This window comes from Pectinophora gossypiella, chromosome 7 (assembly GCF_024362695.1).
Source record: "Pectinophora gossypiella chromosome 7, ilPecGoss1.1, whole genome shotgun sequence".
Classification (NCBI taxonomy): Eukaryota; Metazoa; Arthropoda; class Insecta; order Lepidoptera; family Gelechiidae; genus Pectinophora; species Pectinophora gossypiella.
In genome coordinates, this window is record NC_065410.1 from 14,285,830 (window position 1) to 14,304,602 (window position 18,773).

The 18,773-nt window shown below is 36.1% G+C and overlaps 1 protein-coding gene across 1 annotated transcript in view; it reads right to left on the bottom strand.

Annotated features, from left to right (window-relative positions):
* The window catches only part of LOC126368450 (zinc finger protein 177-like), an 80,425-nt gene extending 76,938 nt beyond the window's left edge, over positions 1 to 3,487 (bottom strand). The window contains exon 1 of the mRNA XM_050012451.1: positions 2,910 to 3,487. Coding sequence (XP_049868408.1) covers positions 2,910 to 3,098 — 189 coding nt within the window. The 5' untranslated portion in view covers positions 3,099 to 3,487. The remainder of the gene's footprint in view (positions 1 to 2,909) is intronic.
* Between the last annotated feature and the right edge of the window lie 15,286 nt (positions 3,488 to 18,773).

Sequence of the window (18,773 nt, forward strand, 5' to 3'; positions counted from 1 at the left end):
CGACCCCGCCGGCGTGGTCGACGTTTTCCCTCATTCAGCGCTTATCGCTGTAGACCCTCTAGAGTCGAAGAAAAATGATTATCACGTGCTCAGAGGTGAAGAAAAACATCGTGAGGAAACCCACATAACCAAGAAATGCGTTTCGGAGGTATGCGCCCTAACCTGTATTGGGCTGGATTTCCCTTCACGGGTTGGAAGGTCAGACAGGCAGTTGCTTCTGTAAAAAACTGGACCTGTCAAATCTTCAGGTAAACCCTAGGGAGATGATGAAAGGAATGGAAAATATAAAACGCGAACAAAAATTGCAAAAATTGGATTAGATCAGTTAGACGATTATGCAAACAAAAACCTTCCATACACCTACACGATTGAACGTATGTGTGTTGGAATTATGTGTATGTATATCTTTTTTTTGAGGCTAGAGGACCCAAACACAGTAACAGCAATAGCGAAGCATACAAAAACAACTTGGTCTATAAATAACTATATTATTTTTATAAGACCAAGGACAATAGATCGATTAGATATGAAGAAAATTCCTACAACAACATTAACACATACAAACTTCTAAGAATATGTTATGATATGACAATGTATTTAAGACAAGCTCACGACTGTATCCCGATTTCGGTAGTCAGATGTACTCACATCTCATCGACCTTATGTATTTTTATTTCTTCTTCTATCATATGAGTTGTGAGGTGGAGTACCAACCTCATCAACCCTGGTGTCACTATTGAGCCGCCAAAGCTCGGCCAATGGCCAATGGCTCATATAACGACTACTTAGTTACATCAGTAAGTAGTTACCGGGACCAACGCCTTAACGTGCTATTAATATTAATATAAAATGTATTAAATTTATTTCATATTTATTATAAAAATAATTAAGCATTGTCTTACACGTGGGTTTATTTTTGCATAAGAACTATTTAAATTTAAAAAAGAATATCACAATACATTTTAACGACACAAATAAATTTAGAATTTCTCACGATTATAAATACCTATTAGGTTTTAATTTGTTATTGCCCTACGCACCGGTACATTAATTTTATTTAAATTAAAAGAAAAATTAAATAAAATTAATGTACTTTTTTAACTTTTCTTTTTTACAACATAGATTGCTAATTTTAGAACAATTTATGATTTATTTAATAATGTATGGATTCTGATCTAGTTTGAATAAATAAAATATCCGTAACATTTAAGTACATGACAGTAATTTGGGTACATTTTTTTGTGTCAACATAAATTCCTGAGTAGGTGATACCTATCATTTTTTTGTTCCAATATACCTATCGAAGTTTGGAATGCCTTACGCGATGTTCTTCTGATTAGTGTTGTTTAAATTGCGAATGTAATTATATTACTTATAATTATATTCGATTGAATATTATACTACTATATTACATAATTTGCGCTTGGAAATATACAGGACAACTTTCCTTGATACTTACTAACCTCTTTTATTAAAACACTTTGATAAACTATAAATTACCCGAATACAATTTGGTAGACTAAATCACGCAATGTGGGCTGAACTTGCATTATTCATTTTTATAACTTACGGGTACTTGTTACTATCCATCATCGTCCTATAAAATTCCATAAATATATATGTTCATAAAAACTATTAAAAATAACGAATTCAATGGATGTCTCACGGTTGCTTTAATTACTTCATCCTTAATAAAATAATCATTATTATTTTGACAAGTTTTTCAAGTGTTATTTGCTTAGCTTTACCGCGATTAATTTACATATATTACGCAATTAAAATAAGTTGGTCACTTAATTACATATTTAAGTTGAAAATTAAGTATAGTTATAATTGAATCGTATAATGTTGAATGGCCGTGACGGGATTTTTATTATTAGGTTTTATGTCGCAAGATCATTGATAAAGTATTAACACCTAGTTTAAATTGTCTCAGGGACATATAAATGATTTTTGAGATTTAAAATATTAAATAAAATAAATAATATAAAAAGATATACCTATATTTAAATAAATATTTATATATTTACTATTGTTACTTTAGTGTCTTCTCAAATTCTGCTATATATTCCTGAGTTATTACTTACAATCGATAAGAAAGTCAACAATAAGTTAAACCACTGATAATTTTTTCCAGGAAAAGTAATTACTGTCTGAATTAAAACTTCAATAAGTCAGTCAGAAAATATTTTTGTTTTGTACCTCACTCTGGCTTATTCATTGTAAAGCCCTCTCTCAATCAAAGCTCCTATAAAATTTAGACATCATGTAATTTATAATCTAGATTGATAAACCAATTAACCCACCCAAAATTAGTAGGTACCTTTTACCTTACGTAGAATAGATATTATACATCATTTAAACCAATGCCTATCTATATTACTGAATATAATTTTGATTGATAATTATCTGATAAGAAAAAAAGATATCATGATTATCATCACCTTTAAAAACAGATCACCTGATCTCCAATGCGTGAATCACGTTTACTCATTCAAAATATTAATAAAATTTTAATATTTTCATTAAAGTATTTTATGAGCAGCGACTGAATTTTCTTTCAAAAAACTAAACATGTTTGGTAATCAAGTTTGAAGTCTAGACTTCATAAAAATAAATTATAATTTTACACTCCCGCTTACAGCAATTAGGTATACAACATAATTTAAATCTCGTTAATAATATGATTAAATATATCGAACAGAACAATAAAATGATAATAGTGTCCTCATCACGATGGCGAATTGCAAAGGATATTATGATATCGACTGTCACTAAAACGAAGCAGGTTTTATAATAAAAAATAGTTATGAATAATGATAACTAAAATAGTGACACTAACAAAAACCGAAACAACATAACAAATTAATAGGTAACATTAAAAACTAAATAACAAAGAGTAAACTTACATCATGATCAGGCACGTAAGAGTAGACATGAAGCTTGTCAATCCTGATGGTTCCTTGGAAGGGGTAGAAGAGGGTCCCTCGCTGGACCTCAGTGGACGTCCAAACGCTGACAGAAGCCTCTCGTCCCCTCGCACCACCAGGCCTCAGCGCCAAGCTCAGGTCTTGAGGGATCAGTACCAAAGTCTCCATCTTAAGCAGCAAGTTTTACCCAAGTCCTATACACCCACAAAGCTCATGTCATAAATGAGTAATCTCCAAGAATGCGACCGAACTCGTCCATCACAGTTAATGAGGATAAATAAATTATTAACAAAATAAAAAGAATCGGGACGTCGCTTCGATTATCGGCCGGTGATGTCGCCAACAAAATATCGGTTGAGCGTGATCGATCGGCCGGTGAAATGTCGGGATTAATCACTGCACATTCGAGTCACAATAAAGTCCAGAATTGATAGAGTCCTTTTTTAGGTGATGAATATTGTTGGAAAAGTCTTTAAGTCATAATGTTCGGAACAATATGTGAGGGCGAGTACGGATCTCTCGCACGGGGTAGGATGCGCGCGCGCTCTTCTCCGAACGTGCACTGAAGGAAGCGCTAACATTGACCTTAGTTGCGGCCGTGATCGCGTTTACAGTTCATTTTTTGTTCCGATAAAAAGGAGAGGAGTAAGGCCCTACAAGGTAGGTTTTCGTTTACGATGAGCGAATCTGAGCTCTAGGTGGAGTTAATAAGCGTATGGGCGAAGGTGGAACAAGTTTGTAAGGTGTTAGAGTAAGGTGCCCCCTCCAAAGGCGGCACCTGCGCACACGCAACGCCTCAGAGCGACGGAGGCTCGCGCGCTGAGCGCACCTGATGCTACCTGTGTCGGAGCTTTTTTAGAGACATTATTTAAAGTTTTTTCTTCGTTTTTTTTTTTGCTTGCAACTGTTTTAGAATAGCTATTAGGGGGTGTTGGAATTATAGTTCTGTTACTTTTTAAAAAGATAAGCGATGTTATTTTTGGATAAAAAAAAAATATAGATTTAAATTTTCAGAAAGAGATACTACATTTATCTATAAAATCTACACTCTAAAATAAAAATAAATAATATTTCATTTTGTAAAAAAAAAAAACAACTTGGATATTTCTGAATACAACAAATACAATACTCTTTAGTTTTTTAATATGCTTAGTTTTAAATTTTCTGTTCATATTTTATACTTCTATTATAAAATATAGAATAGAAAAGTTTATAAATTTAAGTTATAGACTAAGAAAGTGGCACGAAATCCTAAATGAATCATTCACATGTATTTTATTACTAATACAACTGATAGTTGCTGGAACTTTATAATTTTATGCATTGGACTACATTTGCATGCTACAATTTGTGTAGTAGAATGCAAACCCCATGTTTACATCGGTTATTGAGGAATAATCCTTGAATAAAGTAGGAATATTTACACTTTCATAAGTAAGTCATTGATTTACAAATTGAAAACCAAGATCCAGAAACATGAAAATTCTCTAAGGAGAGTTTTAAAGATGTTTATTATATTCTCTAAAGTACTGTGGTAGCTTAGTTGGCAGAATGCTTGACTACCAATTGTGAGGCCACCGGTTCAAATAGGTACAACGTAAGCCTAAACCAATGATTTTTTAAATTATTTTTGAGAGCATGTCTGAGACACCCGCCGGAGTGGTCGACGATTCTCCTCATTCAGTGCTTACCGCTATCTTATATATTAATTCCTTCAAATATTAATCTTTCATAAGACGCCCTGAGTCGAGGCTCGCGTTTTTAGGGCATTGCTTAGTTTTTAACCCCCCAGGGTCCCTATAACAATGGGCCATCAGCTGTCGGTTTTTACGACATGCCGGGGAAAACAAGCTAAACGCGATTATTATCATACATTATTAAGGAATATCACAAAATAGGAAGTATTATCCAAAAATGGTTTAATCAAAGAAAGTCAACGACATCTCGGATCACAACTTATATTAATTACATCGTCTTATCCAACATGTCATATTCGCTTCTGTTTCTATAAAACCAACGCAAAACAACCTCTAACATCCTTTCATAAAGTCCACTTTTTATAACTTTATTATTTCTTCCACCACCAGTTATTGAAATATACTTACTTCAAAGATGGAAACTAACATGTTAAAGAAAAAGTTGTTTTATAATCTCTCGACTTAGAGTTTATTGTTACTTGGCATGTAATTACGATTAAGATAGATGATGCTCAGTAAAGTAATATGAATCTAAAGGGGATGTGAATAGGGTTGATTATAACTACGTTTGTGATTTAGTACAATGTCGACGACCGACTCAGGCGCACCTGCCGTGCACCGCAATCCTTCGGTATTAGTGTTCTGTGGTATGTTGCCATTTGAAGTTCTTTGTTTTAGTTGCACCATTTTTTTTTTAATATTTAAAAAGAGAAGAAGAAGAAAAACGTCACAGTCGTCCTGTGGTACACAGGCTTGCTTCTCAATCGAGGAGCAACACTGGACCAATAAGTTATTAAGCAAAAAAAAATATTTTTCAAAATTGGCTTACAAAGTTAGCGCTTTTTTAAAGGTCAAATAAATTAAATTACAAAAATAATATTATGTAACTAGCTGTAAAACTACTACCGCATCGGAATCTGTAACGCTGAGGGAAAGACGTGGCCAGAAAACCTCCCAGCACAGGGCCCTAGTCCTACTGTTTCATGTTTTCCTTTCTTTTCTTTTTTTTTATAAATTCAGTTTATCCTAAGTGCAGTTTTCAATAACATACTTGGCTCGACCATCTTAGACGGCCAATTAGGCCAAGTAGTTAATGCCATCTGCGGCTAATCTACAATAAGTCACGTCAAAAAAAAAAACATCATGGACGGTGATACGTCTCATCGCCTACCACGCTGGTCTAACAGAAAGCTCAGTGAGGAGGTGTAGGTGTTTAGTTCAGCTTGCAATGGATGTCTCTTGACAACCCCAATTAGTTTTAAGTTTACGCGGATATTATCATAATAAAAGCACATAATAACGGGTTCTTACCGCGTTTAAATGGGGATGTGAGACTCCCGATATTTCGACACTGTTGCAAGTGCCATGATCACGGGATGACTGGTGGACTCATATCCCCATTTAAACGCGGTAAGAACCCGTTATTATGTGCTTTAATTATAACCCCAATTAGGATATACCTTAGCTTAACTTATGTAAAAAGAGAAGATAAAGAACACAGGATTAGGTTAAAAAAATAACTAGTATGTAGTACCTTATAGGTACTTACTTAACTATACCTAAAATAATATAAATAAATAGCTTAATAATAGCTTAACAACTGCCAAAAAGTAACTTTGGCAAATAAATTATTTATGTCAGAAATCATAATCATTTATTCAACGTAATTATCATAGGTACTCGTAAACTTGTTAAATTTTAATGTAACAATTGAATGTAAGTACGTCATTTCGCAAGGTGTTATGGCTGAGGAGAAGAAATGTCAAGATACTGCAACAGCAGCACATATTTTAAATCAATGTAGGTATGCAGGCATTTTTATCTTTTAGGTAATCATTAATTACATTACATCATATTATGTTATATGTATAAGTACATCAAAAAAGTATAACGCCATTGAGTTTATTATTTATTAACTACCGCATCTATCACTTCCTTGACTTTTAACCCTAGTCTGCACTTGGTAGGTGCTAACGTACCTATTGTGATTTTGCGTGAAAGTTATACATATTTAAGGGGTTCCAATGTCTTGGAGTGAGTTTTAAGAGCAAGGTAATGTAAAGCGACTTTTTGCTCTCGAAGTATTATAGTTCAATAACAAAAAAAAAAAAACAACAGGCATAGTACAGGAAAAATAAAATTTTGACCAAAAAATAATTCTAAAAATTATTTAAATAATTATTTTAATATTTCTTCCAATTCGAGTAGGCACGTACTTAGGTATCGCACACCTATACCTAAGTACGCACCATACTTCACTAAGTATAACACCGTACTGACTACGTCCTTATAAATTCGTAATTCAAAATCTCCACAAAAGTGACTTGCAACTACGCCATGAATTAAAAAAGAAACCAATAAATCACAAATTGTAGAAGCGCGCGAGGCGGGGCTTCCATAAGGCGTGGCCTATCCGCCCCTCCCTACAGTGCCTTACCGTCTGCTATTGTTATGGCATTCTACGCTATTGGCCAATGAATTTGGCTATGGATTGTATTACCGTGATATACTTGGTTTTGTATGTTTAAAAATATAACATTTATTTGCCTTAGGTCGATGGGAGTTGCGTCAAAATTGTTTTGTGAGTCGTAATGTCACATTTGAAAGGTCGTTTGCAGCTGACTTGTTCGATTCAAGGTTTGAATTCGCTCGTATTTGTATAAAAGGCATTAAAATGTGTTAACAAAATAATTATTTTAAATAAATAAATAATTGGATAAGTAGGTTAGAGATTATATTATACATATTATATTATTTTATTTTATAGGAGCTACGTCATCAGTAATTTAGTTAGGAACAATGTTAACTCTACCTGTATCAGTGACTATGGGGCTAAGAAGACCTTTTTTTAAGAAGGCTAAATCATTTAAAAAAGTTGTTCATTCAATTGACATTTCCGCACATAAAGATAAGTGCGCAATGCATACAAAGTCAAATAACAATATTGCTTTTTTAAACCCCTGTTCTTAAAAAAATAACAAGGAAAATATACCAATAATATATAAATTAGTTGGTAAATAGTAGCAATTGTGCAAATGTAATATTATTTTCTAAGATATCCCAATAATGTGTTCTTCCTAAATATATTACCTATTAATGTTGTATAATATAATTTTTTCTTTTACTTGCACTTTCTGACAAAAAAATCATAATCACAAAGAAAATACAATTAAATTTTATTTTTATATTACTTACCTACAATGAATTAAATAAAAAGTCTACTTATGTCATTAGGTATTCTAAAATAAACTTGAATAATTGTAATTAAGACATAAACCCCGTACTTTAACGATTCATATTATTTGTTTTGTATCAGTATCATATCGAACAATCACTATGAAAACACACGGATATGTGTTTGATTAAAAACGCGAAAATAAAACGCACGGTATTAGACCATACTTAGTTGGTAAATAGTAGCAATTGTGCGAATGTAATATTATCTAAGATATCACAATAATGTGTTCTTCCTAAATATATTTACCTAAGTACTTACTGGTATAAATGTACAATTATCGTAGCAGCCAAAAACAAGCCTAACCCATGGTGCTATTATTGAATGAGAAGGTATAAAAAAATAAAATATAATTTAAATTAAGCTGGGATTTAAAGAAAGCTAGGTTATCTATTATTGGTTTGTCAAACTAATACTAGCTGTAATACTAAATTATAAGCTGTTGATTACAAATAAATATATAAAAAATGTTTACTATTAAAGTTAAAAAAATTAAAGTTCAATGCTGCAATGTATTGATACGGCGGGGTACCGTGGTGTGTGTTTGTGTTATTTTTGAATAAAGTTAAAAGAAACTGCCCACGAACACTGAGAACACTTTATTTCAATTCCACAATTAGGTTGTCACACACTTAGCATTAAAATTACACGGAATCTAGCTAAGAATAATATCGCGATATCGCGCCGGTAAAACGTCATAATATTTCATTACAAAAATTCCCCGTTAAGCGGTCCTTAACTTCGCAGCGTGCCCACGCCAAGCCACAGCCAAAATGTTTCCACAAATTAATCCCACATCAAACAGACGTTAAGCCATGTTAAGCCGATCCCATCACAGGCTGGCTTAATTGTTATTAATTTCAGCTCAATTTGGTCGCACACGCATATTAGTACGTCACGTTCGATCAATATGGCTTGAGCTTTTTTTGGCTTGGCGTTAGGCGTTTGTCTTGCCGCGATGGATTGTCTTTATGGATTGTATTTTGAATATGTATTTCAATAAAAAAAATTCTTGTTATTTTATCGTTAAAAGTTATTAGTTAAGTAATTCTATAACGGCTTCCGTGGTCTAGTGGTTAGAGCGGTACTCTAACAATCTAGAGGTCCGGGTTCGATTCCTGATGGATCACATTGTGAGACTGTCTTTTGTTTGGTGAGGACATTGCAGGCTTGAATCACCTAATTGACCGAAAAAGTAAGATGATTCCGTGCTTCGGAGAGCACGTCAAGTAGTTGGTCCTGACCGTAAAATCACCTCTACCAACCTGCAGTGGAGCAGCGTGGTGGAGTATGCTCCATACCCCCTCCGGTTGGTTGAGGGGAGCTCTGTGTCCAGTCGTGAGACGTATATAGGCTGTTTATGTTCACTCTATACTATATTAGTATAGTTTTATTAGAGACCAAGTAGTCAGAGTATATCTATCACTTTTAGTACGTACGTTTATGTGACTGAAGTCCAGCAAACCAACTCATATTGTAATTAAAACACATAATAAAGGGTTCTTACCGCGTTTAAAATAGGAATATGAGACTCCCGATATTTCGACACTGTTTCAAGTGCCATGATCACGGGATGACTCATATGTTTAACTCGTATTGTTAAACTAACATGATGGAATAATTATCTTTACTCATCTAGATGGCCTGGCTTTGTATCACTATATATGGACTACCACATTTTATCTTTGGGAAAAAAATAATCTTTCCGTTTGAATTTGTTTTTATTATTTTTATTTATTTAATTGAAACAATCATAATGTATGTGTACAATTTAACCAACTTTTAATCTGCAGAAAATAATAACGCACATTGCTTTGTATTAGGTAATTAGGTGCCCAGCAAGATATCAAGGAATTTGTATTAAATAATCCTCAATTATGTCCACCAAAAACGTCAATAATCATCAAAACCAGCATTCTATATCGTCAAGACAATCCCAAATAAACCTGAGTCAAATTTTTGAAGCGGCCCGCAATCGGATCACGTCGTCCTAATCTATGCCGACGAATCGAAGCGACACCAACATGACATCTTTGTTTTTTTACTTCGATTTAGGGATCCTTCTTGATATGAGTTAAACGTTCGTTCGTTCATTAGTTTCATGATTATCCAGCACGCATAAAAGACCTGAGAGATTAGATATAGAAAATAGTGTTAAAAAGCAGCCACTTTTGTCATGTCATAAAAGGTCCTGTAACGTAGTAAAAACTGAGATATTAAAGGATTTTATCCACAAATTGAGCATAGTAGGAGCAAAGCATCATCAGAACAAAGTGAAAGGGAGGCATTTGGCCTACAGTGGCAACGGATAAGCTGGCCTTCTAGATGGATCCACCATGAAAATATACACGATGTAACGGCCTCCGTAGTCCGGCCTTCGCGGGTTGGAAGGTAAGGCAGGCCGCCGCTTCTGTAAAAAACCGGACCTGTCAAATCTTCAGGTTAGGTAAGCGGACCTTGTGAGGAACGGGATAATGCTAGGGGGATGACTGATGAGACTCACGCCGCCTTATTACAAAACGAATACTAATGACAGTACCAGAAGGGTTAAAATAGCCACATCGAAGCAATTCATCTAAGAAAGCAATATTGCTATTTGACATATTTGTTTGCATTTCGCACTTACTTTTAATATGCGCAAATGTCAAATTTCAATATTGCTACTTTAGATGAATTGCTTCGATGTGGCCTTTATAACCCGCCCTGAAATTCGTCGATGCGATGTTAAATCAATAAATAAGCAGACAGAACCCTTCAATAAGTGTGAATTTCACACTTACTTCTTGTTATTAATAAGAAAGAGATAAATCTTTATGACGTATTCATTGGATTCGGACGTGTGGTTTACGTCTGACATGGCTTAGCTATTGAATTAAAAGTAAGTATTCCCAACTCATAATGTTACCCTGGTCTTTTTGATCATCAAAAAAAAAAAGTAAATACGGCATCGTCTTCTTCTCTCGTGTGGGTTGTTAGGTGGATTACCAACCTCATCAACCCTGGTGTCAGGGTTATTATTGAGCCGCCAAAGGCCCCTGACATGGCTCATGTAACGACAAGAAGAGTGTTATGAAAACGAGTAAGGCATCATTTGTGTGATTATTTACTTGTTGAAGAAAACAGAAAATGGTTCCGAGAATATCCCCATCGGGATCGAACTCGGTTCTTCAGATCGTGAACCCAACGCACTAACCACTCGACCATGGAGGCTGTTACTTTAAGGTATATCAGAACTTCGTAAACTGTAAGTACGTATGTAGATATAGGTACATTTTATAAACGCTGGACATATCGTGTAAGAATGCAGCGCAAACGCCTGAGGGCCGGAAGAGAAGACCGAATTAAATGGGCGCGCGCATGCAAAATGAACGCGTAATAGCAGGAGCACTCTTGCGCACGCCATACGTGTCTTATAGGCAGTGGTTACGAGAAAAAAAGAATTTCGGAGGATGTGGACATTTTGCAGCCGGTTTCCGAAGAAAATTGTTTTTAGAATTTGCATGACGGGAGCTGATTTTGTTGAGGGATAAAAAATTGTCATTTTTATATTTTTATTCTTTTTTTGGTCGTTTAACTCATCTTTTAGTGACAGGTTATAAACACTTACTCACCTTAGTCTATTTGTTAAACTTGTCTGAGTTGACAGAAGAGAGAAGTGTTTTTTTTTTCGTATTTGACCGTGTAATAGTAACAACATAATATTAAAAGAAATACTTTATTGCTCATACCTCATCATTCTCCTGCCATCTTCTTCTATCGTGTGGGTTGTGAGGTGAATTACCAACCCCATCAATCCTCGTGTCAGGGTTATTATTGAGCCGCCAAAGGCCCCTGACATGGCGCATGTAATGACTACTAACTTACATCAGTAAGTAGTGACCGGGACAACGGTTTATAGTGCCTTCCGAAGCACGGATCATCTTACTTTTTGGACAATCAGGTAATCAGCCTGTAATGTCCTAACCAAACTAGGGATCACAAAGTGATTTTTGTAATATGTCCCCACCGGGATTCGAACCCGGGACCTCCGGATCGTGAGCCCAACGCTCAACCACTGGACCACGGAGGTCGTCGCTCCTGCCATTATCCCGCTCTATGCGGGGTGGGCATAACATGAATTCCTCTTCCATTCATGACGACTAACAGAAGTTAGTCGTCATCCCAGTACTCACACCTTTCACACACATTTCCTTACACAATCCATCCACACTTTCCTATATTCATCCACATTTATACTTATAACTTTCCTCGTTATATACCTTTAATCTCTCTTCATTACATGGCCATACAATTCTAACCTGTTACTCTTCAATTTCTCAGTCACTGGGCGCTACTTTCAAACTTCCTCTTCTTCATTCTGATCACACCACACATACATCCATCTTAACATTCGCATCTTTGTCACTTCTACACTTCTTTCATCCGTCTCCTTCGTTAAACTCACGGGAAACACAAAATACAGACCATGGCAACATTATATTACAACTTACATCTTTTAGAAGTACTATAGCGAGTAAAATAAACGCGCCACCTATTGGTGTTAATCGCGCGCCAAATAAGCGCACTGTCCGCCCGCCCGCTCGCTACCGCTCGCCATAGTTTTGTTGTTAATTTGTTTTTCACTGATTTATTTTACAATATTCTTTATATTTTATAGTTTAACTTCTTGACTAAATAACTAAACAGTGCAAAGTGTTTTTACTTGAAGGACGGCTATAGTACATGACAAATACAAATCTTACAGCTAAAATAACAATTTTACAAATAAATTATAATACCTATATCATCTTTACGCTTGGGTGCGTGTATGAAGCGATTAATGAATGTGAAGGAAACAAGAGAAGTATGTCACGATCGAAGCATTCGGGATTCCATAGTCTCTGCTTACCCCAGTGAGAAATAGGATGTTAATTTAAAAAAAAATCACTAACTTGATTATTGCTAGGTATAAGGCCACGATATGGTGACGTCTATATCTCTCGTCTGTCTAAAACCATCGAACAATCAAGACATTTTCATCATCAGCTTCTAATGACTTGATTTGTTAAATTATGATAAGTGCTTTAAAAGTTAGGAGAAAATTTTACTTTACATACACACATATATAGAGCTTAAACACATGACTCTCCTTTTTCTTGGTGGTCGCCGAGAGATGGTACAGACGTACGTACATAACAAACATAGTGGGTAAACACATAACCCTCCTTTTGCTTCGCCGCAGTCGGGTAATTACAACAACAAAACCCGGCATGTTTTAAGAGCCCAATCTTTTACCATAGCGTCTGGGCTGCTCCCGTGAACGACGTCCGATTTAACATTTAAATTTGTACCTCGGGCAAAACGGGTGCAGAGCTCTAATTGTCGAGAGACGGTGCAAATTATAAATTCATTAAATGATCGCTCTGGAGGCTACGGAGTTTTTCATATCTTTTTTGTTGTGGTTTGATTGTGGACTGCGTACTGAGAGTGCTTAAAACGTTGAAGATAGATGGAGAGTAATATTTAGGTGCTGTACAGTGAAAAGTGTGGTTTTGTGGTATTCACAACAAACATAAGCTCACAAGCCCTAATCACTTTGTGATCCCTAGTTTGGCTAGGACATTACAGGCTGATCACCTGATTGTTCAAAAAGTAAGAAGGCACGTTAAGCCGTTGGTCCCGGTTATTACTTTCTGATGTAAGTACGTACGTAGTCGTTACATAAGTCATGTCAGGGAGGGGCCTACGGCGGCTCAGTAATAACCCTGACACCAGGGTTGATGGGGTTGGTAATCCACTTCACAATCCACACGATAGAAGAAGCTCACAACTATATCCCAATTGGGGCAGTCGAAGGTACATCACATCCATCGTAAGATGAACCAAGTTACTCATGCCTCACCGAGCTTTCTGTTAGACCAACGTGATTGGTGATAAGCCGTATCGCCGTCTATAATGGTCTGAATCAACTTTTTAAAAACTGAAGTTATAATAAATGAGTAAGTCATTGATGCTCTTCCCTAAGCCGGTGAACCATAAAACCAATGTGATTGAGTCTTTTGACTGCACAATGAATACAATGAATAGTCAAAATTCCAAAGGAAATAATACTTACGCCATCGACACGGAAAAATAAAGTGCCTAATTTACAGTAAGCTACAGACTGTCATCATCTCCATTATTCAAAGGGTCCGCTTACCTAACCTCAAGATTTGACAGGTCCGGTTTTCAGGACCTTCCAATCCGCTAGCGGAAAACCAGCCCAATATAGGTTAAGTCATACACATACCTTCGTAATTGCATTTCTAGGGAACGTGGGTTTTCTCACGATGTTTTCTTTCACCGCTGAGCTTGTGATAATCATTTATGATCCAAACATGAATTCGAAAACAAATTCGACAATCATTGGTTTAGGCCTGTGCTGGATTCGAACCTGCGACCTCAATGTGAGAGGCCAGCGTGACCAACTGGGCTACCACGGCATCTGCAGTAAGCTACGGACTAAAGAGACCAGTAATTAAAACTTCATCTCACATTTACATTCGAAAGCCTGACACCAAAGTAATGTTCACTTTATAGCGCATAAGTGCACCCATACTTTAATGAAACCCTAGCGGCGAACAATATGACTTGAAAAATCGTTTCTGACTGTACCAACAATTATTTTAACTAGACTTGCCTCTGGCATTGCCTGGACAATTAATATTGTGTTAAACTAGTGCCCGCTACTGTCAAGATTGTTCGTTTGATGAAAGGGAAAGGCGTGGCTATGCGAATGGGTTTTCGTCTATCTTTGTATTCCGATAGAACCCCTTTATGCAGTTAGATCAAATAACATTTATATATGAAATGCAGTAATTGAGATTTTATAAGGATAATCATAGCTTCGGCTCTAGATTAGGAGGTCCCAGGTTCAAACCTCATTGGGGACATAATCACTTTGTGCTAAGGACATTGCAGACTGATCACCCGCTTGTCAACTGTCACTCCAACCAGTCGTTTCTGTAAAAATCGGACCTGTCAAATCTTCCAAGTTAGGTAAGCGGACTCCATGAGAATCGAGATAACTCGATGATTAGGATGAGATGTGGGAGGTATAGTTCTAAACCTAATTCCAATTGGATTTAGCTATATGCAATTTGCAGCATTTTATACTTTGCTTTTTTTTTTCTTTTTTTTTGCAGTGGGACGTATATAGGCTGTTTATTTTATGTTATACTTTTAGAGAATGCTATATACCCTTTCCGGCTTTTGCCCATCAGTGGGATGTATAAGGCTGTTTATTAGACATGTAGGTACAGTCATGAGCAATATCATATACCCACTTTAGAACCCTGTCGCACTAACATATTTGACCTTTAATGTGACTTACGGGTCAATTTGTCAAAAAAGTTAATGTGACATGGTATTAAAATACATATTAGTACTCGTGACCGTACGTACATTACGAGTAGTTAAATAACTGTAGAAAATTATAAACAATTATATTTTCAAACTTACCAAGTCTTCACTTTTACGATCCTTGTCTATTTTATTTATCAAATTATGTACAGAAATTAATCGCTGCTGTAATAGTGAATAGCTAATCGATACAACTTTTTACATCGATGGGGTCCGCTTATCAGGGGCTTATAATAGCGATATTCTTAAGAACCTCACTATCCTGTGCTAATTGCGAATAAAATGAAGCAATAAGGCTGGCTATTCACTGAACGTTTATTTTAAAAGTCCAAGTAAAGTATTCGTTAAATAATCTTCCGATGAATAGCAGTAAGAGGAATACTAGGTGGGTTTATTACTGATGTAAAAGGTTGAGGTTTAAAAAGAATATTACTAACATTATGTATGTATCATAATAATGTATAATTGTTAAATCTAAAAAGAAATTGCAGTCCAATATTGCGGATAGATCGATCGCATGGATAATATGAAGACGGCTACAAAACGTACGGCTTTGAAATAGACTACTCTGAGCGCCATCCCACTTGCGTCAGACAGATCACTGCGGGGCGGAAGGCAAGAATCTCTATAATGTTAAAAAAAGTAGCATGAACAATGTTACACCGTCAAGAGCGTGGCTCTTAAATTAGTAATAATGATGAATATAAAGATAGGAGGTGTAATAATTAACACGCTTGTCCCGGCTTGACTAGAGCTGCGGGTTCAAGCCCCGTCTGAGTCAGATTTTTCCATTTAAACTGTGAGTTTCTCTAATTACGGGTGCACCCACCCGTTTTATGTAAACAAAAATCCTTTATTGTTTACAGAAGGTACATCTACAGCAATCATAGCTAAACTGTAATAATTCAGTTACCCCTCCGCTGCATTGTAGACGACAAGCAGTATGGCCTACCAGGACTTTTTTTTTAACAATTGTCGATCACTATAGAAATCATAATTTAAAATGAAGTCGCTCCGTTTACAGACACCCCTATTGTGCTTGCAAGATAACGTGGGCTATAGACTTACCGTAGCGGGAATCAACGTTTGGGGACTCACTGTCAAAGCCATCGCTGTTCGTCCTCGACCTTCCGTGTCCGATTCTCCCACTAACATCCGATACATATTCGTTAATATTTCACAATTTATTTACGCGACCAAAACCTATAGTTATCAAATCAAATCAAATCAAATCAAATCAAATCAAAATCAAATCAATCAATTTATTTGCGAGAACACATAGAATACAAAAAAGGTGGTAAAATAATTTAAATAACAATGTTGTGATGTGTTCGGCCTGCATGCAGGCGTACAAATATACATAAAAAAATAAAAAATAAAGAAATGGTAGGTACATTGAAAGAAAATTATTGAAAATATACTTATTATTAAAAAATTACAAAATTTAATTATTTTTATGTTTAAAATATTCCTTCAAATTATAGTAACATTTGTCCATAAGCCATTTCGTTAAGTTATTCTTGAACTTTTCCATTTATCCTAACTGTCTGGGCCATACGTCTCACATACTGACACATACCCTATTCACACATACACACACGCACTCTTACACACCCTCTTAACGAACATACGCACACACATCCTAACAAACACACGCAAATACACCCTCTACATGCATTGTAATCCACACTTTATTAACACAGTTCATAAATTTTAATTTGTTTTGTTTATTGTTTAGATTTAAGCATTTATATGTTTTTAGTGTTTTTGGGGCACAGCTGAGCGTTGTGGCACTTCCTCAAAGTCAGATTGTCAAAACATATTGCTGAACTGACGTCCCTTTTTAGAAATAAGTTTTTAATTACTATGTTCACTCCTACTGTGTACTAATACCTACTTATACATAAACATAACATAACATAAATAGCCTATATACGTCCCACTGCTGGGCACAGGCCTCCTCTCAATCAACCGGAGACGGTATGGAGTATACTCCACCACGCTGCTCCACTGCGGGTTGGTGGAGGTGTTTTTACGGCTAATAGCCGGGACCAACGGCAACCTACAATACCTATTAATACCGCGGCGGCGGTAATACCTACTTATATCTAAAATACATGATTTTTATTTTATTCAATTTTATTCTCTCTATTATATTCTAAGCGTTTACTTGTCGTTCCGTTTACAGCCACCCTTATTGCGCTTGCAAGATAACGTGGACGGCACCAAAGAGATCCGACGCGATATCTTTAACAATTAACAATGAGACATTATGCTCTGTGCTGCCGATAATTACCGCCGATTTGTGCTCACTGACTTATGGGAGCTTGTATGGCAGGCTTTAGCCCCTTAATTGACTACGAGTTTAGACAACTGCTGGGTTGAAAGATGAGAGCGTGTTTGGCTGTTCGGAGTACGTTTTTTTAGTGTACAGGATTTTTACAAAAAAGGTCGACCAGTCAGTCAGTTTCAGTACGATATACTTTGAACCGGCGTGGTGCGTGTATGAGACAATTGATGAATGTAGAGGAAGTAAAAGTAGTGTGTCAGGATCGAAAGGAATTCCATAGTCTCCGCTTACCCCTGTCGGAATTTCATTGTTTTTCATTGCTGATTGATTTATATCGTGTTTGAATTAGCCCTAGTGGTTAGGGGTCATGCGGACAACGAGTTTAATGCATGGGTGTGCAAGATAAGAATCTTCCCTAGGATTTTTTTTTGACGTGACTTATGTTAGATTTGCCGCAGATGGCATTAACTGCCTACTTGGAGCGCTGAAGGCTCTCACCCCGGTACAACGTTTAAGACAACAGGCACGAGGGTGCCCAGTTGGGCGCGAACCTCGGCTCAGGGCGTCGTCTGAGAGGAAAAATATTTGAAAGAATTAATCGACCCTAGTGGGTCGATAGCGATAAGCGCTGATTGAGGGAAGTCGTCGACTACGCCGGCAGGGGCGGTATCGGGGTGCTATCCTAGACACTATGTTATACCTTCCTTCAATTTGCCCCCAAATTCCATAGAATACGTAACTTGCATCGCAGTGTAACAAAATTCAAATTCCCGCTCTAAACCACTGAATTCGTCTTTATGAGTTTGAATTTATGGTTTCCAAGATTTCTGGCCGATTACTGACATTAGCCTTGTCCCCTAATATATAAGACTTAAAAATATCCGGCGAGGAGTGGGTACAATAAACCACATACCTACTTACTACCGAACCATATTTCTCGTATAATTTGAAAATTACTGAATTACTCTAGCAGTTTTGGATGAATAGACAAAAAAAGTAAAAGCAATTAATTTTACTATTAACTGTACCTGACATAGTATATCTGTATTCAAATTCATAATTAAAAAGAAAAAACTTTCATAACGGCCTGTTAGTCACATAAATAACTTTGAAATTAAATAAAAAAGAATATCACACATAAAAACGGTTGAAATTTTGCATATGAAACAAGCATGTGATTCTGATTGCCTTAAACGCAGTTAGGAACAGTAGTCATCAAGATATTTTCGCAATTCAAAGTC